This window comes from Chaetura pelagica, unplaced genomic scaffold, assembly GCF_000747805.2.
Source record: "Chaetura pelagica isolate M959 unplaced genomic scaffold, ChaPel_1.0 scaffold130, whole genome shotgun sequence".
Taxonomy (NCBI): Eukaryota; Metazoa; Chordata; class Aves; order Apodiformes; family Apodidae; genus Chaetura; species Chaetura pelagica.
This window is the reverse complement of record NW_009951915.1, coordinates 226452-253532: the sequence shown is the minus strand read 5'-3', so window position 1 is coordinate 253532 and position 27081 is coordinate 226452. Positions and strand designations below refer to the sequence as shown.

Here is a 27081-nt window from a genome sequence, read left to right as displayed (position 1 = left end):
GTGTGGGAGTGTGTGGGGGGACATACCAAGTGATGGTGGGGGAGAGAAAGGGCAACTGAAGGTTGTTGGATGAAAAAAATATTCCTATAGGCCCGGTGTCCAGCATAACTCAGTCTTGAGTTATGGAGTTGTTAATTTAGTCATTGCAGTGAAAAAGGTTTGTGTTCAAGTTGTCAACTTTTCCGAAACTTTTTTTAATTATTAAAAGAAAAGGAAGAAGAGTTGGAAAGAGAAGGAAAAGTGTTGGAAGAGTGGCTATAATGCAGGAAAAACATGAATGTGAAAAGTGAAAATAGAATCAATTCAGTCTTTGTACAGATGTAGGGAGATAAATCTCCCAGTGGAGAAGGAAGTGCTAGATAGGAATGCAGTATTTCAGCAGGCCTGTCATTCCAGGCGGGTAGAGCAGAGGCATTTCCTTGCAGGAAAGCAGCTCACCTTGGCTCACATCTCTGGTGGCACTTTCAAAGGAAACTCTAGAGCATGTAAAAACTGAGTGCACTCACAGGTCTGTGCAGGCGCCTTACTTCTGTTTCATCCCTCTCAAATTCTCATCAGGAAAATCCCCATTTAAACAAGGGAAAATACATGGACACTGATGAAAGTGTGAGCTGATGAGACAATAGAAACTCTTGGCTTCTGAGATGAGCTGAAAGCAGGACCCATCTTGAATGGCCTCTCAGAAAGGACAATAATTCCACAGTGCTACTGATAAAACTTGGCTACGCAGCTATCTGTGTGAGCTGTGCAGCAGCAGGGCCTGTGTTTGGGATGTCTCCCAGGCCTGGGTGATTTGAATCTGAGCTCCAGAAGAGCAAAGCAATTAGCAATGTTTGACATGAAGTTCACAACCAAAGCACCTGAATGCCACTGGTGGTGAATGTGCAAACTGGGTAGGTTTTGCTGTGGGCAGTTGGTAGTGACAAGCCTTCCGGTTCCCTGGCTTCCGACTAAGAATCAATTGAACTGGAAGGACAATAATGTAAATGGTATTGTAAAGGTTCCTCTTGTATATGTGGGTATGGCACTGAGCAACCTTTCCTGAGGCCTGGAGGTCACACAGGTCCTTCCTGAGGTCATACAGTGCAAGTGTGCCACTTGGAGGAGACGTCAGGCAAAGACTGAAGCAGAAAGAGTCTTTTGACTGTGTAGATTCGTATTGCTCTTGCAGAGGCTGGAGTTAACTTCAGGAGAGTTAAAGACTAGTGGGTTGTTTGAAAGGAGCTATCTGGTCTTTCTCCAGCTTCCTAGTGGACAAACACACCTTCATCTTACCCTCAGACCCCTCAATAAAAAATAATACAATTGCAAAGAACGGGGGCTTGCAGTTAAAGTGTAACAGTGGTGGATCAGGTATGTCAAAAATCAAATAAACACCTTCCTTTCTTCCCCATCCTGAAAAAATTCCTTGGAAGGGACAACTTGGTCTTTGTGAGGAGCTGAGAAAGAGTCTGACTCTGACACTGTTGCCTTACGGGACCTCACTCAGCCTAGGTTGCATAAAAGGGCTTTATAGGATTATAAAGGTTCCATGCAGTGGCAGCTCCAAGGCAGCATTTCAGGTGGGGGCACCAGCTCTCCCTGGCTCTGCCTGCACTTGTTTATTATTGATGCCATGCTCTGAAAAATGCCACCTCACCCTTCTTCCTGGGGCTGCTGGAATGTGTGTGCAGGTCTGAGGCTGTTGAGTTGGTTCCCCCCTGCTGAAACGGGCATGGATCCAGCACCAGGGGGTGTGGGGGGAGACGTGTGTGCACATGTGTTGCTTTTGCTCATGGAGGTCTTCACCTGGAGTAGGTTCATTACTTTTTGGCTAAGAAAAGCCCCTTCATCCCCTAAATTTACTCCTTCTCTTGTTCTGGAGATGCTTTCCTAATTCACTGGCTTCTCTGATTCAGACCAGCTTGAAAGCTGGTGAAGTTATTCGAAGCAATAAGCCAGGAAGTGATGGACAGGTCTTGGCTCAGTGTGCCCATGGCACGTTTTTCACCAGTTTGGATTTTCATGGCCCTTTTTCTCTAATGGGTGAGGATTGGAAAGAGCTGGGTCAGGAAACAGAAAGTGGAAAAAAGCTTTTTTTCTGTCTCCCCTACAAAAACATCAAGTTGGTGTCTTGTCTTCAGGTTGTTTTCTTGGGTTATCAGAGCTGGTGAAGTCTTACCTTAACCTTTTACACAGAGCAGCAAAGATGGACATTGCTGACAATTTTCTATTGTTTCTCAGGACTTTCCACCCAGCCTGGAGGGCTGTCCTTTGCATTGTGCTCACCACAGATCCTGTTTTCTATTTTCTCCCTATCCCAGGCTTTTGATTTTGTTTTTATTGAGGTGTATTGTAGGACCCACTTTGGAGGTACATGTACTTGATCTGTGTATATTGCTTTTAAGTATTTCAAAGGAGAAGTGTGGGGAAGGCATTCAAAATCACCAATTTCTCTTTAGAAATCTTGGCTGTAGTGTCAATTCCTGTGTCACTCCTCAATCTCCTACTTGGAGTACTTGGAGTGTATCTTTTCCAGAACATTTAGTTGAATAGTACCTGCTCAGTTGGAAAAGTAAACTAGGAATGGGAAGCTGCAGAAAATTCTTTAATGCCTCTTTCTCTCTTCTTTGCCAGCTGAAGGATATCTGTTGTTCCAACTGTGAAACCTTTCAGGAATGGAGAAGATAGATTTAAGTTAGACATTAGGAAGAAATTATTTAATGTAAGGGTGGTGAGACCCTGGTCCAGGTTGCCCAGGGAAGCTGTGGATGCCCAGTCCCTGGAAGTGTTCAAGGGCAGGTTGGATTGGAGCTTGGAGCAACCTGGACTAGGGTGAGGTGCCCCTGCCCATGGAATAGGGGTTGAAACTAGATTATCTTTAAGGTCCCTTCCAACCCAAACCAGTCTATGATTGTATTGATGAAGGCCAGGAACAAATGTCCTGGAGACCTTTTTGACTAGTGTGAAGCTCTGACCAAGCCACCATTCTCATGAACAAGCCGGCTCAGAATTCAGGTTAACAAGGCACCAGTGCTGGGTGATGTCCTAGCTCCTTGGGGAGCAGTCAAACTCCAGTCTACACTGTCCCAGTTCAGACAGCAAAAACATAAGCATGAACTTTCCTCTGTACTTGAGATGGAGATTGCTGTTTGGCCTTTTGGATGCTTTTAGCATTTTGGGGGAACAAAATTTGGGGAAAATTTACATTGTTTAGACTAGTTTTCCACATTTGCCACAGATTTATGACTTCATTTTTAGCATTTCAGGTTGGTGGTGTTTGTTGTTATTTCCTCCCCCCCTGCCCTTGGAAATCCTACTACACTAGAAGGAGAACATTTCTCTGCCCAATTCTTTGTTCTCCTAAAAATCCAAACCCAGCCTTTCTTTTTCTCCCTTTTTTAGACATCTGATGTGAAATGATCAGTAATGATTATGTCTGTACAGGATGTTGCTGGCTGTGGCTTAGGTCAGGATTTTGTGCCCCTTGTGCAAGGAAGTTTGGGAGCTGAAGCATCCTAGCTGCTTGCCCTTGGGGACTGTGCTCCTGGTAGGAGGTGTCCCACTGATTACAGAATCACAGAGTTATCATGGTTAGAAAGGACCTCTAAGATCACAGTGTCCAACGGTCAACACACACAAAACCCCCCACTAAAAAAACAACCAAGCAAAACAACCAAACAAACCCAAACAAAAAAAGAAAAACCAACAAAAAACCAAACTCCAACCTCAGTCACTAGAGGGTGCCTTGAAGTGCCATATCTACAAGTTTCCTGAGTACCTCCAGGGATGGTGACTTAATCACCTCCCTGGGCAGCCCTTACTGTCCCCAACCAGTCTCCCCTGGGCCTCCCCCAACCCTGCCCACAGCAGGGACCCCATTTTAATAGATAACCTGGGGCTCATGGATGCACACTAATGTCACAAGCTTTTGGAGAAGAAGAAGAGGGCAGAAATTAGAAATTATATCTTGCTTGTCAAGGATTTATCACTTCATGTGTTCAAAAAGTACAAATACTTGACACTACCTTAGCCAACAAGCAGATCACAGAATCACAGAATTGCAAAATCATCACATTTGAAAAATAACGCTAAGACCACCAAGTCAAACCATCAACCCAGAAAAAGCTACTATAACCACTAGAGCATATCCTGAAGTGCCATGTCTACACTTTGAATACCTTCAGGTTTTTTGAATACCTTCCGTGATGGTGACACAGCCCCCTCCCTGGGCAGGTTGTTCCAATGCCTGACCACTCTTTTAGTATAGAAATTGTTCCTAATATCCAATCTGAACCTCCCCTACTGCAACTTCAGGCTATTTCCTCTGGTCCAATCATTATTTGAGACAAATCCTTATTAAAAAAAAGCAACAACAAACCACTGCTCCTGCAGGGCAGGTGGGATACTAAGGGGTTTCCAGAACCCCTCTGTGTTCAGTGGAGGGGGTCAGTGTGAGCTCTTCTCCCATGCCCACCACTCCCTGTACCCCAGTGATCCTGCAGTGATGGAGATGTCTGCAGCACATTCCTGTGCAGGATTGCAATGTTTCAGCAAGTTTTTGGTCCTGGCTTTAAGCAGTTCTTCCTTTTTGCCTGGGGAAATGTCTTCAGGTCCTTCGAAAACCCTACATAGTGATTCCCATTGACTGTGTGGACTGGCATCTGGCCGGAAAAGGGCAGAGCCAGGAGAGTGGGGTACAGGCAGCCTGGCCAACAAACTGCTTATGAGCCCAGCAGATGTTCCTGCAGCCTCACTGATCTCTGGGGCCAATGCCAGCCTGGTCCTTTTCCAGCAGCTCGTCACTTGACACTGGGAATAGCACGCTGGCTTCTTTTGTTGCACATTGTACAAGTCAAGGACCTTGTGCTCGGACAAGGCAGGGGAGGGGACATGTATTTCTTCAGGACATTTTTTAGGTTTTGAGCCTGTTCGTCCCTGGAAAAACCTTTTTGGCAGTATTGCCTGTAAAAGTGTATCCTGTTCTCAGGCTGTGGCTTGCTAGATTTTATGTAAGGATCTCCTCTGCTGAGGGCAGAGTGTCTGTGTGTGCTTTCTCTTTCTGGGGCTGGTGGGATGAACCACCCTCTCCCCTTTCCCAAGCCAATTCTACTTGATGTGCTTAAATGAGAGTAGCTGTAGCACTCTTGTCTTTTCACTCATTTCCCAAGTTCCTGCAGCTAGGTACCCTCAACTACTTATTCCCTATTTCATTTTTCAACACAGCCCTGTGGTGGAGATGGCCAAGGTCTTGTGTCCAAACAAGCTCTGTGAGAGCTGGTAGAGGACATAAATCCAAATCTTGTCCTTCTCCTCTTGCTCCCACCTCATGCACACCCTGCATGCTATGAAATCACTCCATGCACAGGCATTGGCAAGTCCACATTAGTGCTCAGCCGGGGAAGACCCCAGTCATACCCCAGCCCCCATTTCCTACCATGGGCTGTACTTCTCAGTCCTCACCTCTGTGCCTTTCTGTTCCTCACAGGCTGACGGGGAATGAACCTCTGACCATCCTCCCTCTGACCTCAGAAATGGAGGAAGCTGCCGTCAAAGCCCACTACAAAGTCTGTGACCGCCTGAAGCTGGAGAAGAAGCAGCGCAGGATGTGCCGGCGGGACCCTGGCGTGGCCGAAACCCTGATGGAGGCCATCAGCATGAGTGCCCTGGAGTGCCAGTACCAGTTCCGCTTTGAGCGCTGGAACTGCACCCTCGAGGGTCGCTACCGGGCCAGCTTGCTAAAGAGAGGTGAGAGGGGTGGGGGTCTTGGTGGGACACCTCCTGCACCCCTCAGGTTTCCTGGTGTTTTGCAGGGTGATCATCCTACTACATCCTTTGCCAGCTGTGGGTTGCCACCTCCCCAGAGGTCCAAAACCTGCTTGTAGGTAAAGACAAAACCAGGCTCAGCTCATCCATGGAAGTGCAGAGCAGGCAAAGCATGTGCTCTATGGCAATCATTTCTGTGGTTGTACTAGTGAAGCAACCCCTGTCCACTTCCTGTTGCTGGCCATGGCTCCTCTCTTTGGAGCCTGGAGATGTTTGTGCATGTGTTTGCAGCCAGTAGCTATGGTTCCTCCTTGCTTCTCCTGGGAGTTGAGCTGTTGCTGGCGGGGAAGGTGTTGAAGTTCCCAAAGCTGTCTCTTTTTTTATATTATTTTCTCCTATTTATGTCAACCTTTTTTTTTTTTTCTTTCCTATTTATGTTTTATGTCAAACCTTCAGTAAAGAAATTGGGAAAATGCCTTGTTAAGGGAAATAAGGCAAAACAAAGTGCTGTCCTGTCAGTGGGGGCAACAGGGCCCCCATCGTAGTGCAAAGCAAAAGTCTGCAAATGTCTATGTCCTGTTACTGCCCTACCCAGGGAAAAGGTCCCTGGGTGTGAGTGGTGGGTAATTCCCACATGCCTTCCCAGCAGCTCAGGTGGAGATGGCCAGATTCTGAGAGAGTATTTTTGTCTTCTTCCTTTGTGCTGCCTTATATAGTTCAGATTCTTGCACCCTTTCAGTAAAATCCAGTTCTTTTTGCTCAACTGAAGCTAACGGTGCAGCAGGACCATTTTACAGATGGCTTGCCATGGGTCTTGAGGGCTTTACTTACCATGGGCTGTACTTCTCAGTCCTCACCTCTGTGCCTTTCTGTTCCTCACAGGCTGACGGGGAATGAACCTCTGACCATCCTCCCTCTGACCTCAGAAATGGAGGAAGCTGCCGTCAAAGCCCACTACAAAGTCTGTGACCGCCTGAAGCTGGAGAAGAAGCAGCGCAGGATGTGCCGGCGGGACCCTGGCGTGGCCGAAACCCTGATGGAGGCCATCAGCATGAGTGCCCTGGAGTGCCAGTACCAGTTCCGCTTTGAGCGCTGGAACTGCACCCTCGAGGGTCGCTACCGGGCCAGCTTGCTAAAGAGAGGTGAGAGGGGTGGGGGTCTTGGTGGGACACCTCCTGCACCCCTCAGGTTTCCTGGTGTTTTGCAGGGTGATCATCCTACTACATCCTTTGCCAGCTGTGGGTTGCCACCTCCCCAGAGGTCCAAAACCTGCTTGTAGGTAAAGACAAAACCAGGCTCAGCTCATCCATGGAAGTGCAGAGCAGGCAAAGCATGTGCTCTATGGCAATCATTTCTGTGGTTGTACTAGTGAAGCAACCCCTGTCCACTTCCTGTTGCTGGCCATGGCTCCTCTCTTTGGAGCCTGGAGATGTTTGTGCATGTGTTTGCAGCCAGTAGCTATGGTTCCTCCTTGCTTCTCCTGGGAGTTGAGCTGTTGCTGGCGGGGAAGGTGTTGAAGTTCCCAAAGCTGTCTCTTTTTTTATATTATTTTCTCCTATTTATGTCAACCTTTTTTTTTTTTTCTTTCCTATTTATGTTTTATGTCAAACCTTCAGTAAAGAAATTGGGAAAATGCCTTGTTAAGGGAAATAAGGCAAAACAAAGTGCTGTCCTGTCAGTGGGGGCAACAGGGCCCCCATCGTAGTGCAAAGCAAAAGTCTGCAAATGTCTATGTCCTGTTACTGCCCTACCCAGGGAAAAGGTCCCTGGGTGTGAGTGGTGGGTAATTCCCACATGCCTTCCCAGCAGCTCAGGTGGAGATGGCCAGATTCTGAGAGAGTATTTTTGTCTTCTTTCTTTGTGCTGCCTTATATAGTTCAGATTCTTGCACCCTTTCAGTAAAATCCAGTTCTTTTTGCTCAACTGAAGCTAACGGTGCAGCAGGACCATTTTACAGATGGCTTGCCATGGGTCTTGAGGGCTTTACTGACTTGCAGAAACTCCCACTCTCAGTGATGAAGCTGAACCTTGAAACCCAGGGTTCAACGTGCTCAAAGATAAGAGGAGAGGTTTCCAAAAACTTCCTTCCTTGCTAATTAGAAAGGAGTAATTCAGAAGCGCTGGGGCTTAACTAATGCAGTGTCACTGACTGCAATGGAAACAAGGAAAGTCCTTATGAAACCCAAGAGGTCCAGCCAGAGCTGCAAGACATTTAAAAATATCCCCGCATGCCAGAGGAGTCCCTGGATTAGTGGCGCCTTGGGAAAGCCAAGCACTTTCTCATGCTGACACCTGGAGGCCACAGCTTGTTCCTTCAGATGTGCCTGTCCCTGTGGGCAGCGCTCTGTGAGGGGTATTTCAAAGTTGAGCTGCACTAAAACACCTTGGAGAACCACCACCCCCACCCCTTGTCAGGACCCTGTGTAATAAATGGTAGCTCTGAGAGTTGCAAGACTCTGCCTGCTGTCTCATTCTTCCATGTTTTATGCCCCTGCAACATCTCTGCCCTCCACTGATGCTGTAAATCCTTCAGATGTTGTTCTCACTGCATAACACACTGCCCTGTAAATCTTTCTCCTCCTCTCCAGGAGCTGCTGGTTCCTGGTTCAGCACTGTGGCAAGTGATACCCCAGGGCAAAGATGCACATGTATCACCCACTAAGACACAGCTATTCAAATACATCAGTGTGTGCTTGCTTCCTCTCCTCCAGGGCCATTGCAGCTTTGAAGAAGAAGAGATTAAACAAAAAAAAACAAGCAACCCCCCCACATTTCACCTAAGAAAAATTTCTCCTTCCTTTTTAACACTTGGTCACCAGAAGAGCCTGGCTACTGGTTTGCAGCTTGGGCTGACACAGCCCGTTTCTTAAAATAGTGAGGGATTGTTTAAGGGACTTGTTATCCTCTTTGGATACTCACAAACAATTTTGGAAATGGCTGAAACTGGATAGCTGTGGACGGCAGGCTGCTGGTGCGTGGGGGGGTTAGAATGCCTGCATTGATTTAAAGCTCATTATCTTGTTACAAAATATCTTGGTGCAATCAATAGTGCATGGTGGAGATGGCTTTAAATCTGACCAGAGCCAAATGTCACATGGACTTGCTTGGAAGCTGCCTGAGCTGCCTGCGGGTGAGATGATACCCGTGCTGATGGGCACCAGGAATTTGTGAGGCTTTCAGTGATGGACAATGGGAGGAGCAGAGATGAAGTGGATGGAGAGATTGATGGAGGGGGTAGAACCTGGCAAATGACTCCTGGCTTTCTGTCAAACCTGGTATGCATTGTGGTTGCACAGCACTGAATTGCTGCTGAGATTTTACAACTGCTCTGAACACAGTGCTTCAAACCAGTTTGCCTTCAATCAGGTTGTAGATCTAGGCTCTCTGCTGACCCCTAACACATCTAGGCTGTTTGCTGCCAATTGCAGTGTCTCAGGACAGTTTGCATGCCCTGTTCCATTAAGGACCTCCTGGTAACAAGCTAATGCCTCCCCATTTCATAGCAGAAGTAGCAGTGGTGGCAAGAAGCCAATTCTACAGCCCAGGGGCATGGAGGCTTTGGAACGTTTTTCTCCAGCAGTGGCATCTCTCTGATAGGCATGTGTGGGCAGTCTGACCTAGGGTGTAACCTAGAGAAACTGGAACCAACCTACAAAACTGAAAGCTTCTTAGAAGGCATTTAGTACCCAGGGGAGTTTGGTGGTCTACATAGCCATGAGTTGTGTTGTGACAATTAAGTATTCTCCCCCCGTTCCCAGTGGGAGAGTTTGCAATGCTGAAAATGTTATGGGATGCCAGAGGACATGATCTAACTTTGGGGAGAAAACAAAGAGGGGAAAAAAACCCCAAATTTGGTTAAACAACCATGATGGCTCTTTATGGTGTCCTCAGTGAGTGTGGAGATGAGTCTTTTTTATCTTAACCTTTCTTCCTGTGAGGGAAGGGTTCCTGCTGCTCTTTTCCAAGTGAGCAATAGAATGGTTGGAGAATTTCTACCACAACCTAGTTTGAATCAGGCCCCTTGATAGGACCAAGCCTCAGTCTCCTGGACTGGATTTCTGTCAGTCTGCTGCTGAAACTCAGCATCATGCACCTGGAAGTGTTTTGGGAAGGCGGGCTCTGGGGATGGGCCAGAACAGCACCCCATGAGCTTGCTTAGACTACCATGAACCTCCCAAGGAACAGTTCCAAAAATGACCTGGCAGTGTCTCTGCATGTCCTTGGTTGACACACCAGCTTACAGATATATCCACTACTGTCACCATCCACTTGTGTTATTTTTGAGTGGGGGATTTCTTGAGTAGGATCCAAAGCCGTTCTGGAATTGCATCTCAAACATGCAGTCGTTTACAGCTTCCATAGCCAGAGAATGAGGAGCTATAAATACTGACATGTTTGCTTTTTATTTCTGGCTTTTATAATTTGGATCAAAATTGTGGGTCTCTCTGGGAATCAGTTTACCTGGTGGAGGGAGCAGATGCTGTTGCATCTCTGCAGGTGGGCATGGAGGTGTAAAAAGGAGTTGTGCATGGAAAATTGGAGGTGTAAACTGGTTTTTGAGACATTTGAGGTGACAGGCTGGCTGCTGGGCTTCCCAGTCCTCAGGTGTCTTTTTTAAAACAGATTTTTGGGCTGGAGTAGGATTCAGTGATATTTTTTTTTTCAGTGGGAATGAGAAGACAAGGAGCCTCGATGTTTTCTACTCCAACCACCAGATGGGAAGTCTATGCTGGGTTCCTGCTATTTGGTGTCCCTTTGGTAGCAGTATTGCTGTACCATGGTGATGATACCTCTGTGGCCTGTCCAACTCTTGCTCATCTCTTCCTGTTTTCAGGCAGAGACTCCCTGCAGAGTGACAGCCACAGAGCTGTCCAGATTTCATTTGCATTTTTGAATCCTGGCTCATGCTACCTCTGTCCAGCATTCCTTGCCCTCCACTGTGTCCTCTCTACCATCAGTGATAAGCACAGAGCTCAGCACCCTTTGACATCTCTCCAACTCTTTTCACAATGTTTGTTGTTGTTTTTTTTTTCCCCTCAATTTCCTAATGTTTTTTCTTTGTTTAACCTTTGGTCCAGCTGCAATTAAAGCTGCCTCCTTTTCTCTCCTGCAGGTTTTAAGGAGACAGCCTTCTTGTATGCCATCTCCTCTGCGGGGCTGACACACGCCATGGCCAAGGCTTGCAGTGCAGGGAGGATGGAACGTTGCACCTGTGACGAGGCCCCTGACCTGGAGAACCGTGAGGCTTGGCAGTGGGGTGGCTGTGGTGACAACCTGAAGTACAGCAACAAGTTTGTCAAGGAGTTCCTGGGGAGGAAACCCAACAAGGACCTGCGAGCCAGGGTGGACTTCCACAATAACCTTGTGGGAATGAAGGTGCGTTGAAGACTGCTCAGGGTGGAGGTTTAAGCCATTGTGGGGTTTGTGGGGGCAATAAGGTGCTGAACTTGTGTTTTGAAATAGGAGCGTTGGTTGCAAAATGCATGGAGTGGTTCTTCTGCTGGAGGGATGAAGTCTCTGTTGTGGGACTATGGCCTGGTTTTGTCACTCACGCTTCAAGAGTTGTGCAAGAATGTTGAAGGGAGATCAGAGGGAAGGAAAAAGGACTCTCCAGGTCTAGAAAACATGAGGTGAGGGAAAAGACTGATGGCTTTCCACAGGTAGGAGATGGTCTTAGAGTGCAAATGGATGGAAAGGCAGGTTCTGGAGGCTTACAGTCAGGTAGGACAATAAGGAAGGGATTTATACTGCCATAGCACAAGCTGAGGGATGCTTTTCTTGCAATAGTTCAATAGAGCATGTATAGTGTAGCATCTCCCTGGCCAGGTTTCTTTAAAACTGGCTGGACAAACACCTGGCGGAGAACCAGGGTAGAAATATCCTCTCTGACTCACCTCAGTCCTGAAAGTCCCTCAACTGTATTATCTGGCAGCCTTCCACTCTGCCTAGAGCTGCTGGGTTTGCAGCTGACAGTGTTTGGGTGAGTAGTCCCTCCTTTTCTTTTCCCATCCTTACCCTCTCAACTGAAAGACTTCCTGCTATTTATCTTCCTCTATGAGACTTTACCCTCCTGCATGAGGGCCTCCCTATGGGACTGATAGAAAGGACAATGCTCCTGGAATTTCTGAATCATTGAAGCAAGAAGGGGGAAAGGATGGGGCTCTCCACCTTCTCCCCTAATCTGCTTGCCCGTACCTAGCCTGGAGTTGCTCAAACACGAAAATCCCTCAGATTGGCCAGCACAGGTGCCTAGGATCAGTGTTTCATTGCACCAACCTCGAAGAGGGATATACTGTAAGGCTATAAATAGCCTTCAAGCCTTGTTATTGTCCGTGTGATTGGATGGAGGGTTGGGGCTGGGTTGGGGGACCTGAGTCTCCAGTTTCCTAGGCAAATGCAGCCCAGCCAGTTGTGCATTCTAGGAATCGCCATCCCAGCTCAGTTGCTCCTGTGTGTATGCATAAAATGTCATTCCTTACAACAGAGTTGGGCCATCAGAGAATGCCACCAGTGAGTGCTGGCCAGCAAACTTCTCCCCCTTTCCCCACCACCAGATGCTCCTAGACAGCGCTGAGATCAGGATTAGAAATATCCTGGATTTAGTTGGTGTCAGCCAAAGCCAGACAGCTTTTCTGCCTCTGGATTAAAAGGCTCAGTGTCTCTGAACTCCTGTTGCAGCTCTTTGGCGTGTGAAACAGGCTTTGCAGGGTGATGAAATTTGCTTTAATCCTTGTGATCGGTTGTTCCCAAGAGTCTGTCGAAACTCCCTGTAGTTGACTATGTAGCAGATGGGACTAAAGAATGGAGAAGGTGGTCCATGGGGGTTATGATTTCAGCAATTGTTGTGAGATGTCCCCACTCTCCTCCCCTTCCAGAGTCATATAATACTGATCATCAAAACCTACAAGGCTGTGGCTTTAGGTGCTATTGATGTGTTCTTGTAATTCCATCAGTATCTCCCAGCAGCGGTGGGGCTAAAAAAATTGCCCAAGGGACTTGACATAATTCCCAGTGCCTTCCACCTCAGTAGCTGCAGTCAGGATGCCCTTATGGCTGAGACTCAGTCTTGGATTTAGGTTAGGTGTCCTTATTTATCATCTCTGCTTTATGGTCTCCTTGTGACATTGAGCTAAATGAACTCAAAGGATGAGCTGGAAGGAGTGAATTTTCTTTTTCTTCTTGTCCTTTCTTGTCCTGGTCCCACTGTGAGCTTGTTCCCTTGAGAAGGGGAGATGTCAGAGACTCTGCCTCATCCTCTGCCTCCACTTTACTTGGCACAGTCAGGCCTAGGTCATTGGCAGTGGTTTCTAAGCACTAATGTAGTATCTGCAGCTAAACAGCTGAGTAACAGTTGTGACGGTTGTCCAGACACTGAGAGCCCTCCTGGCAATCCAAGTCAAAGACCTTTGCTGCAGGTCAGTGATCCAGTGTTCCTATTTTTGTCCCCCGATGCTGTGTCTGTTGAGTTGGTGTTGCTGTCTGACAGCTTTCCTTGCCGATCTGCAGCAGTGGTTGAAATGATTTCTCTGTTTGTGTTCTTAGAATAATTGTACCTTAGTCTGGTGGAAAGGTAAGCCAAGCAGGCCACTAGAGTCTCAACAGCACTATGAAGCCAGGCAGGGAACTAGCAAACTGCATATTGAGAGGGAAACTTTGAAGAGAATGGTGGTTTGAGATCAGGAGAACATACACCAGGAGATCAGTCTCTGATCTGATCTCCAGATCAGGAGAATATACGTATAGGCAGGATGTGTGGATCTAAACCATTGGCACAATATGGTGTCATTAAGATGATCAGAGGTGTTCAAGTCAGAGATGAGGACCTAGGCTGGCTTTGTAATTGTGAGGTCAAAACTTGTAATACTTGCTTGAATATCAAAACTGATTTGAAGCCTGAGTATTGACCTCGGCATGGTTGGTGTCTCTGACATTACTTACACTTGTGTGTAGATTAATATCAGGTTCAATTTGCTTCTTTCCTCCTGGTCCCACTGGCAATGCCGTGTTGGTGGAGGTTGAGAGTTGCTGAGCAGGTAGAGCAAGATTCCCCTGCTGAATTTCTTGATATTTTCCTTGATGAAGGCAGTGGGTTAAATACAAAATTCAGCACCTGTCCTGAGCAACAAGAGATGCCAACCTAGTGACTATGTCTCTGCAACTACCTGAAAGGTCATTGTAGAGAGGCTGGTGCTGGTCTTTTCTCACAGGTAATTGGTGACAGAACAAGAGGGAAGGGATTCAAGCTGCAACAGGGCAGGTTTAGACTGGACATTAGGAAATTTTTTTCACAGCAAGAGTGGTCAGACACTGGAACAGGCTGCCCAGGGAGGTGGTGGAGTCACCGTCCCTGGATGTGTTGAAGGGTCATTTGGATGTGGTGTTGGTAGATGTGGCTTATGGGAGAACTTTGTAGAGTAGGGATGATAGTTGGAGTTGGTGATCCCAAGGGTCTTTTCCAACCTGAACAGTTCTATGATTCTATGGGAGTGTGAAATCACTTTGAACTAACCTAGCTTGATTATTTGGACAAAAACTTACATGAATTTGGTGTGAATCAAAAAACTGAAAAAAATTGAACTTGAGCACTCATTATATAGCTAAGATGTTCTTATGGCCTCTAATGTGTTAAATGTCCCTGTGAGTTCCAGAAAGATTATGATCATTTTAAGGGGGAGTTGAGATGCAAACTGAGTGCCTTTCCCCAGGTTATCAGTAAGCTGATGATGGAGCAGGAGACTGAAGCCAACTCTCCTGAATTCCTGCTCGGCACCCACTGTGTTTTGCCTCTAACCAAGCCACAGATTTTATGTCAACTAGTGGAGCTATACATGCATAAATCTAAACCTTTGCTGCACTAGAGACTGCTTTGGACTGGGCTAGAAATGGACTTTCTCTTCCTGTACTTTGCTACAGGATCTTGTTGCAGTGCTAGCCTTTGCTGGTCTGTGTCATCTATGTATGGGATGTCCACATGTGTGTTCCCTGAGGGGCTGGAGGAGTATCTATTGAAGATACAGCACAAGCTTGGTGGTCTCTCACTGATTCTTAACAACACATAATCCTTCCCATCTAATTACTCCCAACCATGGCAAAAATGTATAAATAGTCTCATGAGACCTAGCAAATAAAGGACCTGTGCTTAACTGGCTGATTTGGCAACCAGCACTATACCCTTCTGGTCAACACAGCAGTTTCTCCATGGTGTCACACGAGCAAACAATCCACGTATTTCTGCAAGGGTGACATTACCCTATCCCACCTAGTTTTAGTGTCTCCTGGTAGACGTTCTCATTTAATTATTATTTTACTTCTGTTTTTTACAACCTTGATGGGCCGACTGTAATTTTGCCGCCACCGATGAAATAATCACTGAACATGTTGTGCCCGTGATGGCTCACAAAGTTATATGATATGACCTCAATTGCTAATGAAAGGGTGAGCTTGTCTAGGGTGAGGATGAGGTAATTAGACCAGGACTTCTCCAGCCTTCTCTTTATTGAAAAGTAGGAGCTCTGAATAGACCACTTATTAAAAAAGCAATTTCCCTTCCTCTGCCAAATCTGCCAAATCAAATTCAGCTATTCTTTCAGAGGGGTCTTGGGTGGAGAGGGTGTGTATCAGAGGGGAAATGTGTGTGTGTCAAGGGGGTGGGGGCAGCAGTGGTGAGAGAAGTCAACTGTATTCAAGCTCTGTTGCCAGCAGTTAAGTTTCTCGGTTATATTAAATGAAGCACAGGCAGCCTTGCTAAAGCTCTCTTATTCTCTGTATCTTCCCCCCCCTCTTCCCCCTTGTACACACAAGTGCAGCCCTCTTTCTTAACCCATTAATGAAAAGTTGGAATATTAGAGCATTCAATTAGTTCCACTGGGCTTGAGTAAGTGATGTTTTAATTAAATTTGCCCAGTTTCTCAGCAAAGTATCATTAAACATGACTTTCCAACTCTCTCTCTGGAGCGTTGCTAAGTTTCTTAATCCCAGGAGTGCTGACCTCTTCCAGAGGTATGTCTGGTCAAGCATGTCTTACAGATCCAAGGGGCACTATTAAAGGAGGCTGCTGTTACCCAAGAAAAAGAAAAAAAATGTCATGTTTTCATTCCCTTTATCCTTCCAGATGGAGGGACACAAGCAAGACTTTGCCTCCAGGACCATGAAGTCAGGTGTAAAGCCCCAGTCTCCTCGAGAACAAAGAGTGTTTAGCACAAAACTATAGGAGAGTAGAAATGGAGAATAAGAAAATACTTCCCCCTAGCAAGGTCTCTTTGGGTAATATTCCCCTTTGAAACTGGTTACCTTCATGAAGCTTCTATTATTGTTTTCTACAATACCAACGCTTATGTTTTGGTCTATGCAGTCTATATGCACATTCCTGAAGGATTCTAGTAGAACCATGGGATGGTTTGTATTGGAAGGGACCTTTAAAGGTCACCTAATTCAACTCCTCTGCAGCGAGCAGGGACATCCTCAACTAGATGAGGTTGCTCAGAGCCCTGTCCAACCTGGACTTGAATGTTTCCAGGGTTGGAACTTCTACCACCTCTCTCGGCAACCTGTGTCAGTGTTTCACCACACTCATTGTAAAAATAATCTTCCTTACATCTAGTCTAAGTCTCCCTTCTTTCCATTTAAAACCATCACACCGTGCCTTGTCATAACAGGTCCTGTGAAAAAAATTGTCCCCATGTTTCTTGTAGGCCCCCTTGAAATACTGAAAGGCTGCAATAAGGTCTCCTTGGAGCCCTATCTTCTTCAGGCTGAACAAGCCTAACTCTGCCTGTCTCCATAGCAGAGGGGCTCCATCCTTCTGATGATTTCCGTGGCTGCCTCCTGTTGAACTTACTCCAACAGATCCACATCTTGTGCTGAGGCTGCCACAGCTGGACACAGTATTCCTTCTGCTTCTCATCCCTGTTGATGCAGGGTTCAATCCAGACCCATCCTGAGACATGTTATGCCTGCATCTCTGAAACAGTGTGGGATGCTCTGGAGAGGATAGTGGGAGGTGGCTGGACTTTTCCTTGTTGTTGACTTGCTTGTTTTGGAAGCCCATGCAAGGAATAGCTTTCTTCCTTAGGTGGTGCTGGCAGGGATCTATCTAAAGACCTGAACGTGCCTCCTGCACTAGAGATGGACTCACCATATCAGGTAGATGTTTTCCCAGCTATCATCTGTCTAAGGAACATCACGAGCTATCACGTAACATGTTATCAGAGCATGCCACCCTCTTCATTTCTCTATCTCCATTTTACAGAGGGAAAATTGAGACTCAGAAAGATTAAGTGACTTACTAAAGGTCACACACAGGCATAACGAAGCAGAGACTTGCACCCTGGTCTCCTGTTGCAGAGACAGTGTTTACAAGCACTGTCCATTTCATCTCAAACAGTTCCTGCTAGCAAACGTGATTCCAGTCAAACTCCAGAGTTTGTCAAACAGGCAAGCTTAAATGCTGATCCTTCTGTTCTCTTGCACTTCCAAAAAGTGTAATAATTGCTCTTTTTTGATGAGACAAATCCATATGAGCTTGCTAATAAATTGGTGCATGAAAAAAAAAAAAAAAAGGACACACATGCATCTTTTTGGTGGTTTCTCTCTAGGGGGGTGTGTTTGCAGAGGGAAATCTAGCATCACACTTTTACCAAGGTACAAGTCACCTCTCTGAGACTAGTCCTTGATTTTATATACACAGATCAGTTTGCAGGGCCACTGCTAGTATTAATTGCTTCAGGTCATGACAGGTAGGAATGCATAACCATGCACTCTGGATTTTCCCCTCCTTCCTTCAGGCTGAGATTAGCCAAGCCAAAGTCTTTCTAAGGCCTGGAAATCAACACTCTGGAAAAAATTACTTGCTGTGTCCCGTAAGTAATTGCAGTTGTTTATGTAGAGCTTTCTGAGCATGAGGAGCACACTAGAAATACTGAAGGGGAAAAAATACTTTCAAAGTTCACATTTAAAGTAGGGTTATGTTATTCTATGTTTAAATGTTAGTGAAATAGGCATTAAAAGCCTAAAATATGTGTGCTCATATTTTAAAGGAAGGGTAGTGTAAAGGGAAAAATTCTGGAAAAAAAAGGTTGGAAAACAGGCTCAAAAGAAGGTTTTTGTTTGCTTGTTTTGGTTTTGTTTTCTTTTTTTTTTAAAAAAAACAAATAGACAAAAAAAAAAAAAAAGAGGGGAATGAAAAAGAAAACAGAACTTCTCACAATCTGTGAAACTTTCATAATTCAACCAATGGTGATGGCCAATATTAAGGGACAAGTCTGGTTATTTGGGCACTGTGAAGAAAAGGGGACTCTGGTTGCTGTCCAAGCAAACATGAATACTTAAGCTGAGAGAATAACTAAGCCTATTTAAATGAGGGAAGATACGTATGTAGGGGATGGAAGAGATTCCGTTTATAAAGAAGCATCCCAAACCCCTTTCTAAGGGCAGGCTTTTTCCTGGATGAGCTTAGCTCTAAAGAGGCTCATCTGCTCCCTCCTCTCCTGCAAACCATAGCGAATGGTTTGAAGCCTTGGAGCTGCAGCCCAGCCATGACGACAGCAGAGCTCTAACCGAGGAATTCCCACGGCTGCGTGTCCGCTTCGCACTGCTGCTACCCAGACAAGAGTTGTCTGAAAAACCACTGCCAGAGCCCCGTGACCCAGCTGGGAATGAATGGGAATCTGTCCTCAGCGTTTCAGCTAAAACACTGAGAAATTGTGTGTTGCAGCATGTCTGAAACTGATCATTATGGGGGCACTTAGTCTGAGCTTCGTAGCAAACCATTGTTGTGAGGAAGGATTACATGTTGCATAGCAATGCTCTGCTGTGAGCCCTTTTCCCTATGGCACTTGTAAAGCTGTTTGGGCAGGCAGTCCTGCACTGCTATCTAATTTCCTCTTAGCAGCAAGCACCAATAAAGACAGTTTGGTCTTTATGATAATTGTTTTTCTCTTTCCACCTTTCTTAGTATTTAGTATTCTTACAACAAGTTCAATGGGAGTTCATGTCCCTAAGTCAAACCAACTAATTTGGTCTAAGAGTTTATTTTCCTCCCAAACTGTTCTCCTATTTATGAGACTACCAGACCAGTGGTTGTTCAGAGGAGGGTGGGAGGACACAACACTTTGAACATTTTATTCAACTGTACTTTCATGGTGAATGCTCTCTGCAGCATATAACACAATAAGGATTCAAATGCATGCTTGTGTTGTTACTCCTGAGTTATTACAACTCTGCTACTCTATGGTATCTGTGGTGTTTAGGCCACAGGGAGATGTTTTGTGCTTTGGATTTAAGCTAATGCATTTTGCTTCCTATCTGTGACAAGATAGAAACAGGCAAGTGACAGCTCACCTTGGTGCAGATGAAGTACGATTGTTCAGTAAGTGGTGATTCCGTGTGTGTTCAAAAGAGGTTCAAGCCTACGTAGGATGGAGGCAGATCAGTCTCTGAGCTGTGATGTGCCTTGGATAGAAAACCAGAGGTATCTCTGGTAGCTATGGCTCTTGAAATGACAAAGTTCTGTTAGTCTTAATCTGCCCTTGTGTACCCTAGACTTTTTAGATAATAAAAGCTAAGTTACTCTATCCTGGAGGTACTTTTATTCCCTATCCTGGAAGCATGATCTAGCCTTTTACCCATTTGTCCCATGGCCCAGTCAGGAAAGGTTTCTTCAGTACTGCTCCAAGCAACCTGCTGACTTGGTTACGTCTTACTTTGCCTCCTGGAGCAATGAGATGGATTTAAGTGTCTCTGACAGGAGCCTGCAACAAGAGGAGGAAGGTTTTTGTGGAAGCTGAGGAATGAGACAGGAAACAGAAGGGCTTTGCCAAGATTCATTTTGGCTCATGGGTGGTTAGGAGCCCATAGGCAGGAGTTCTCCATCACACGTTGCCTTGAGTAGCTGCATCATGAGTGACAGAAGCAGGGGAGGCTGGCTGGAGAAGAAATGTTTGTAGCATTTTCACTGGAGCTGCCTCAAAATATTCTTGAGCCCTTCCTGGTCTTTCAAGGAGAAGGTTTATGGGGTGGTTGGGATGCACCACACTTGCACACTGGCCATATGAAAATCCACATGCTGGATTTCATGAACTTGTGCATTCATGAGAACTAGGACAATGGAAACTTTTTATGCTTTGGTCCACCAATGCACAACATCTAAGCTGTCCTAGGCACTGCTTAACAAGGAGCTAGAAGCAGGTCAGGGGAAAAAAAAAAAAAAAAAAAAGTGATGGAAAAAGCCCATAATGAATCACAGCCTGTTAATTCCAGACAAGGACAGGAGGATTCATCTGCTTAAATATGCACATTAGTATCCTTAGAGAGAACTCTATGTTCCTGGAGGGGCAGCTGATGATGAAGTTCAATGTTTTACAGTACCTCAAATAATGTTAGATATTGATATTGAGATATCTGAATTCTGCTAACCCGATTTGGGTTAAGATACCTAAACCAAGATAACTCCATTTGAGATAACCTGTTAGTGTATGGAGATGTAGTCAGCACAGCTGGTGGAGATACTCCATAGACCATGTGCAGGTGTCTGCTTCCCTGACGGATCCCCTGTCTGCTTTGGTTCCACTAAATCAGGTGGAAGTTTAGAGGTTTTTCTCAAATGTAGGCATTTAAACTCAAATGTCTGCTTCAGACCTGGCTGGGTGGTGTGATTCAGGTGATTCAGGTTCCTAAACATACATACCTACTCCTGACTGAAGGTTTGCTGCCATCTGCTAACCACCAATCCATCAGGATCTGGATTTCTGACCTGTTGTGCCATATCTATCAGACCCATGTGGATGCCTTGGATTTACTGCACCTGCAATGTCAGCTGCTGTCCCACTGCACTATGGAGAGAGGGCTCCAGATGAGACCTGTCCTGTGTTCGTGTTCCCTTCTTGCATTTTGTGACCATGCCTTATGTAACCAGCTCTAGATCCAGCCAAACCTGTGCACAGGAGCTTGTCTACCAGCCAAACAAATTCCTGATGCTTTCTTGCTTTCCCGTACAATGGTGGTTGTCTCCTTTTCCAGGTGGAGCAGATGCAAACGAGTTGGGGGAGGTGGGAGGGTTTTAGAAAAGCCTGAACGCTGAATGACTGTAGTGTGTAGCCCTTCTGCAAGTATCTCAGCAATTTTGCCCATTTTGCTGATGGTCTGGGCGTGAAATCAGGTAAAGGAGCTTTGTTTCACATGAACCCGGCTCTGACTTCTGGATGACCAGTGAAATGTGACTTTACATGAGGGACAGCATGGGTGAGGGTTGGATTTTTTTTTTCCCCCCTTGGTGTTGAAATGTGTTCTGTACGCTCTTGTCTAACATTGTGGGATTTCTTGCAGAGTTGGCCAGACACTTTGGCACGCAAAGCGTGACAGCCCCTAACCGAGCCGGCCCAGCTGAGTCCTATAAGCAGCAACACATCTCTCCCTGCAACCTGTCACTTGTTTGAATGCTACTGTGTATTATTGGATTGCATTTGAAAAGGTCTTGGCTGTCACAGGAATGAAGTGTGACCACTGGCCAGGCTCTGCTGAAGGCTGTATTATGCAGTGTCTAAAAATGTCTCTGTAATATCAGGATTAGGCCAGACCCCAGTTCTGAGCCCGTGACCTATTGCACATTTGCACACGGTGCTCAGCAGGACTTCTGCAGCCAAATAATTAAGAACTGGATGGTCAGGAAGTGGACTGGAGCCAGGTCTCTGCTGTCATGAGGCCATAATGTTGGCAGATGCCATAATGGGCAGAAGGAGGAGATTTTATTTTTCTCACTTTTTCAGATACCACAGATGCTCAAAGGAAGGGCACTTTCAGTAGTACCTTGACAGGAGGCAGATCTGTAAAACAAACTCTGTTCTAACTTGCTTTGTTTTCAGGGCTGGTTATACTTTAACCTATTTAAAGTTAAAATGTAGACTATTTTTGGAAAAAAGCAAAAAAGGTAGTTTTTTGTGTTGCCATCACCTTTGTGTTCCAGGAGTGTCTTCTAGCAAATGTGGGTTTTTTTTGTCTCCATGCCTTGATTTCTTTCCCCATAACTGATTTTCTTTTGGGGCTGTGTGTCTGCAGGTGATCAAAGCTGGAGTGGAGACAACCTGTAAGTGCCACGGTGTATCTGGATCCTGTACTGTCCGAACTTGCTGGAGGCAGCTCTCTCCATTCCATGAAATAGGGAAGCAGCTGAAGCAAAAGTATGAGACGTCGCTCAAAGTGGGCAGCACTACCAACGAGGCCACAGGGGAAGGAGACATCTCCCCACCCAAGAAGTCCATCCCTGGTCACAGCGATCAAATCCCAAGGACTACGGATCTTGTCTACATTGACGATTCCCCAAGCTTCTGTATGATGAGTAGATACTCGCCTGGGACTTCAGGAAGGAAATGTTACAAAGACAAGAACTGTGACAGCATCTGCTGCGGGCGAGGGCACAACACGCAGAGCCGGGTGGTCACCCGCCCCTGCCAGTGCCAGGTCCGTTGGTGCTGCTATGTGGAATGCAAGCAATGCACCCAGAGAGAAGAGGTTTACACCTGCAAAGACTGACACATCTCCTGCTTGATGGCAACCCTCGGTGATGGGCGACGGTGATCTATGAGAACTACATATGGAGACAAACAGGGTTTGATTGACCTTCTGGGATCTGAAAGCTATGTCGAGACATAAGCACTTTGTAGGGTACAGGTGACCCAGCTGTGTTGCTGTTTTGTTTTTTGTTTTTTGTTTTGTTTTCCTGTAGACTGAATTTTAATGAGGTCCAACCATGTGGAAATAAGTGCCTGTCACACTGGGGTTAGACACCAGTTGACCTTCACCTTAGTCATCCATGCAGTTTAACGGATCGTTCATCCTTGGAACATCTTGATTTTTTTTCACCAGTCCTCCATGAACTCCTGGGCTAATATATTCTCTTTGGCATAAATAACATACACTATTTTATTCCTGAAGCTTACCCAACTGCTTAAACAGCTAAGCAGATATGGAAGAAAGATCTTTCTGCTTTGAATGTGATGGTACGGGAAGTGGTCATTTTTTCCCCCATCTCTAACTGGTGAGGGGTGTGTGGGGAAAGCAGAAAAAGCCTTGATGGAAACAAGGCTCTGACAAAGAGACCCACTGGGAGGGTAAGCTTTTTAACAACTACTCCAGATCCCCATACTTTGATCACCAAATACAGCTCCAAAAATGTTGGGTCCACCATATTGCAGACAGAAATATATCCAAGAAAGAGGTTGGGAAGACAGTAGGAAACCAGATGTGCCTGTTCCCTTCAGTCCAATCACGTGCTCATTTTTTTAAAGAAAAACATTTATTCAAATGCCATTTCTTTAGCACTATGGCTGTCTTAATTATTTTAAAATATTTTTTTAAAAACCACTAGATGCTTTTGTTTTATTTTCACTTCATGCATGATTTATTTTTCTCTCCTCTTCCCACCTCTTGTTGATCTAATTCACCCTGTGGTAACCGCTTGAGAAATCTGAACTGGAACTTTTTCGTCTTATGCCAACTGAATTCAGACATGTCTTTCTGAGCAGAACAAGTGAAATTTGAGTGCATCTTGGAATGCAGTGCTGTCTTGCAGTGTACAGCAGCAGTTTGGGACTGAATCAGGCCTCTGGAGGAGTTGACTTTTCTTTTACTAGGTCATCATTCCATTTACTCTCAACTATGGCAGTGGTACATGACACAAGCTGTATGTAAACCTTATGACCTTAAGATTCTTTTTTAACCACTAGATCAAGAACTGTATTTTAAAAATATAACTGCTCAATGGTAACCAACTATTGGATTCAGAACAAGTAATTGATATGAGAGGCAAATTATCAAGTGGCCAGAGAAGCCAAAAAATGACTGCAGTGGTAGATCTGTGAAATAAATGACAACCTTCAGCATTTCTTTTTTTTCCTTTGAAGAGAATACTTACAATCCAGAACTTGATGTGGCAACATCCTTCAGTCATATAAAACTGGATTGGAAGCAGCCAGTGAAGTCCTCTACAAAGCTTTCCAAGGAAACACTGGAGAGCAGAGGGCATTCTATTTTTGGTAGCATTTTTTGATTGTCCAGTAGCAGCAATTTCCACCAATTTTATATAAGTCATTGATCTGTTTCTCAAAAGAGAAAAGCTGCCTGGAGTTTTTCAAGCAGTAGTAGATATTAGCCAAGCAAAAAGAGAGCAGTTTTCCAAGATGGACCATTATTTTTCAAGATTATTATTATTTTTTTCTTTTTTTCTTTCCCCAAATAGTAGCCACTAATATTTAAGCTGTTCATGTGCATCTACTGGGAAGAGAAAAGATTATTAATTTTTTTCTTGGTGACAAATACCTGCAGTCCAGCCTGGGTCGTTGGCATCAAATCTTGGGGTAAGGGCAGGGGGAGGGATAGGATGTTACTGTTGATAGCTCTATGGTCCTGAAAAGTGAAGTGTATTATCACTTATTTGGATGTTTGCTTATTTGCTGTACAGTCTGGGAGGTTGAAGTAGTACTGGAAAAGGAGGAATCTGCACAAGGTGTTTGTCCCTTCCACCATGGCAGATGGTGGTGGTGCATTCAATGCAGGAGGCTTGCAGGAAGGTCTCATGGTTTCTGGGAGATGCACTGCTTTGAAAGCCACCCATGAGCAGTTTATCTAATGGTTTAAAAAATAAACTGACTAGAAACATATTATTCAGTGTGTGCATGTGTGTGTATATACACACATGCTGACACTTAAATATATATATATAAATATTGAACAAACATTTATTTATTGTAAAGCCCTTCAGAAGGACCTTCTTATGGTTTCAATGTGGTATTATGTTAAATTCTCTTTCTCCCTCTCTCTCTCATATGTGCAAATTCACTGTTACATTTTTGTGTGTGTGCTAGAATAGCTTTTCCCCTCCAATAAGGCCAGATCCAAACCTGCTCATAACATGAGGATTTTTGGGTCTGAATTACTATTTCTGGCTCCATTCTTTTTTTTCTTATTTTTTTTTTATTTTTAAATATTTTTTTTCTAACAGAATGGGCTGCAATTTATGTGCATTATTATTATTATTAATTATTATTATTGTTCTATTTAAACCATGGGCCTAATTTTTCTTCTTGTCACTGGTGTCTCTGTTTCCATTGACCTCGCTGGAGTAACTCCACATTGCACTGGTGTGAGAGGAGAATGAGTCCCTAGATGCAGAAGAGAGGGGAGGTGTTGGCATCAATATCCTTGCAGAACAAATGCCTGGGTCCTATGGGTTAGAGTAGCTTGGTGTGTTTGGCACTGGGGGGAGAGAGAGAGAGATGGGTGGGCAATATTAAAGAGTGTCAAAGCTTGACTAGAAGTAAGAGGCAAAGAATGAATGAACTACTGAGTGAAAGAGCTCTTCTGTGTATTATAACTCACGCACTGAAGCCTGGATGCTTTCTGTAAGTATTTAAAAAAAAAAAAGAAAAACACACAAAAAAACCCCCACCACAAAAAAGCAAATTGTATTTATGTTAATGTGGATATATTACTTGCCTGTTATATATTGTAAATAGCAAGGTTTATTCTCCTGTGGTTACAAAAAAAAATATAAATAACTAAATAGTAGCGAGGCACATGTGTTAAATGTATAGGCAGTGTATAAAATATACTAACATTCTGAAATCAGGAGAACTTGTCTTCTTGGCCTTTTGACCTACGGTGGTAAAACATATGTGGGTTATTTTTCTTCTTCCCCCCACCATGTTGTGTGTGTTTTGGGTGTGGGGGTGTATTTAGTTCCAGCATTTTCCAACGTTTTCCTTATCTTTGAAGAAAAAATGGGGAGGAAAGCCTTGTTTTGGAAAAATCCAGTGGAGCTTGAGTAGGATGAAATGAGTAGTACCTGGCAGAAATGTTGTCAAACCCTCTCAAAACCCTCTTAAGTGTTTGACCTGGGTTTTCTGCTGGTAATACATGTGTGTTGAAACTGTATTTTACCCATGGAGCAGGAATATTGTGCTACTCCATACATGAGTTCAGAAAACACTAGATGAGAGACCCCAAATTACTCTATAAAACATTGGGTAGTGTCCTGAAAAAAATGGTTTTGTATCATCTGTATGAAAATGGATTTTTCCAGAGAGGCTGATTCTACCACCACACCACTGGATCTCCAGTGCAATTCAACCAAATTGCTCATTTTTGTAAAACTACTACAAGAATGGACTTGGGTCCCTGAACCTCTTACAGTGTCATTTCATATGGGGAAAAAAAAAAAAAAAAAGTGCAAAGCAACTTTTCCCTTTTTTCTTACCCCCAGAGAAACAGGTTTTTTGCAGCAGATGTAACTGGAGAAGGATGGGTGGGTGTAAGGGAGGTCTCTGGTTTCTGATCCCCTTTCACCCCCCGTCTCCCCAAAAGTGTCAAAGTGTTGGTTCTCCTAAGCTGATCCAGCAAGTCTTGTGAGATCAGTTTTGGGGTGGGGTGGGAGGGGGTGCAACCATTATTTATATAACTTTTTTTATTAATTTTTTTAAAAGAGAAGTTAGCTGATGGAAGAATATTTTTATTGAATAGTGCATTTAGCTATGTCAGAAATATAAAAAAAAATATATATAATATTTTTGTAAACAAGGCAAACTGAAAACGTTTGCTGTTTTATATTAGAATTTTCTATTAAAAGAAATAAAACCCCACACAAATAATTGTTGCACCCGTCATCTGTTTTTTTTTAACAAGCTTCTGTTCTGTGTGACTGACTCATATATGCCGGATGTGGGGACGTGCAAAACAAGTCCTAAACGTTACGTTCTCATTGTCTTCCAGCTCTCAAAAGACTCCAGCTAGTGAGACAAGCAGTGTTTAATTAAAGGGGGGTATTAAAAATTATTCTTCTAGACAGTAAATATGAATTCTGAAGGATGAATAGCTTGGAATTCAAATACAAAATTCTGCCCCAAAAATTTAAGCTTACCCATTTTTTTAGTCATGCATCCTGGTCTTGAGATGGCTCTGGGTGAAGGGAAGCCAAAACCCATTTACAATAATGAGGTATTTTTGTCAGTTGGCCTGGGAAGAATGACTCTTAAAAAAGTTGTTGGAGAAACCAAAATGCATCTGAGTATCTGGGAAAGTTAAATGAAGAGGACCAAATCCCAGGCTTGAGCTACCACGGGCAGTTTGTGTCTGGTTAGATGGGGCAGTGTAAAACTGGGAGCTGGGGACTTGGTCTGCTGAGGTTCAGGAAGCCTGTTGTTCACCTTTGGAAGGAAGGGATGAGTGACAGACCATCTGTTTTCAAAAGAGTGTTTGGGATTGCTGGTTTAGAGACCTAAGCAGGGGGCTAAATATTTTCTGAGCATTTTTTTGTGGTCGGCCAGCTCGTCCACATCTGCCTCCCCCCAG

At 44.7% G+C, this 27081-nt stretch overlaps 1 protein-coding gene across 1 annotated transcript; it reads left to right on the top strand.

Annotated features, from left to right (window-relative positions):
• Positions 1-6630: 6630 nt before the first annotated feature.
• On the top strand, positions 6631-22687 carry WNT9A (wingless-type MMTV integration site family, member 9A). The gene is made up of 3 exons (XM_009994473.1): positions 6631-6887; positions 10859-11121; positions 21796-22687. The coding sequence occupies exons 1-3, from the start codon at positions 6674-6676 to the stop codon at positions 22267-22269; spliced, it is 951 nt and encodes a 316-aa protein (XP_009992775.1). The 5' UTR covers positions 6631-6673; the 3' UTR covers positions 22270-22687.
• The last annotated feature ends 4394 nt before the right edge of the window (positions 22688-27081 follow it).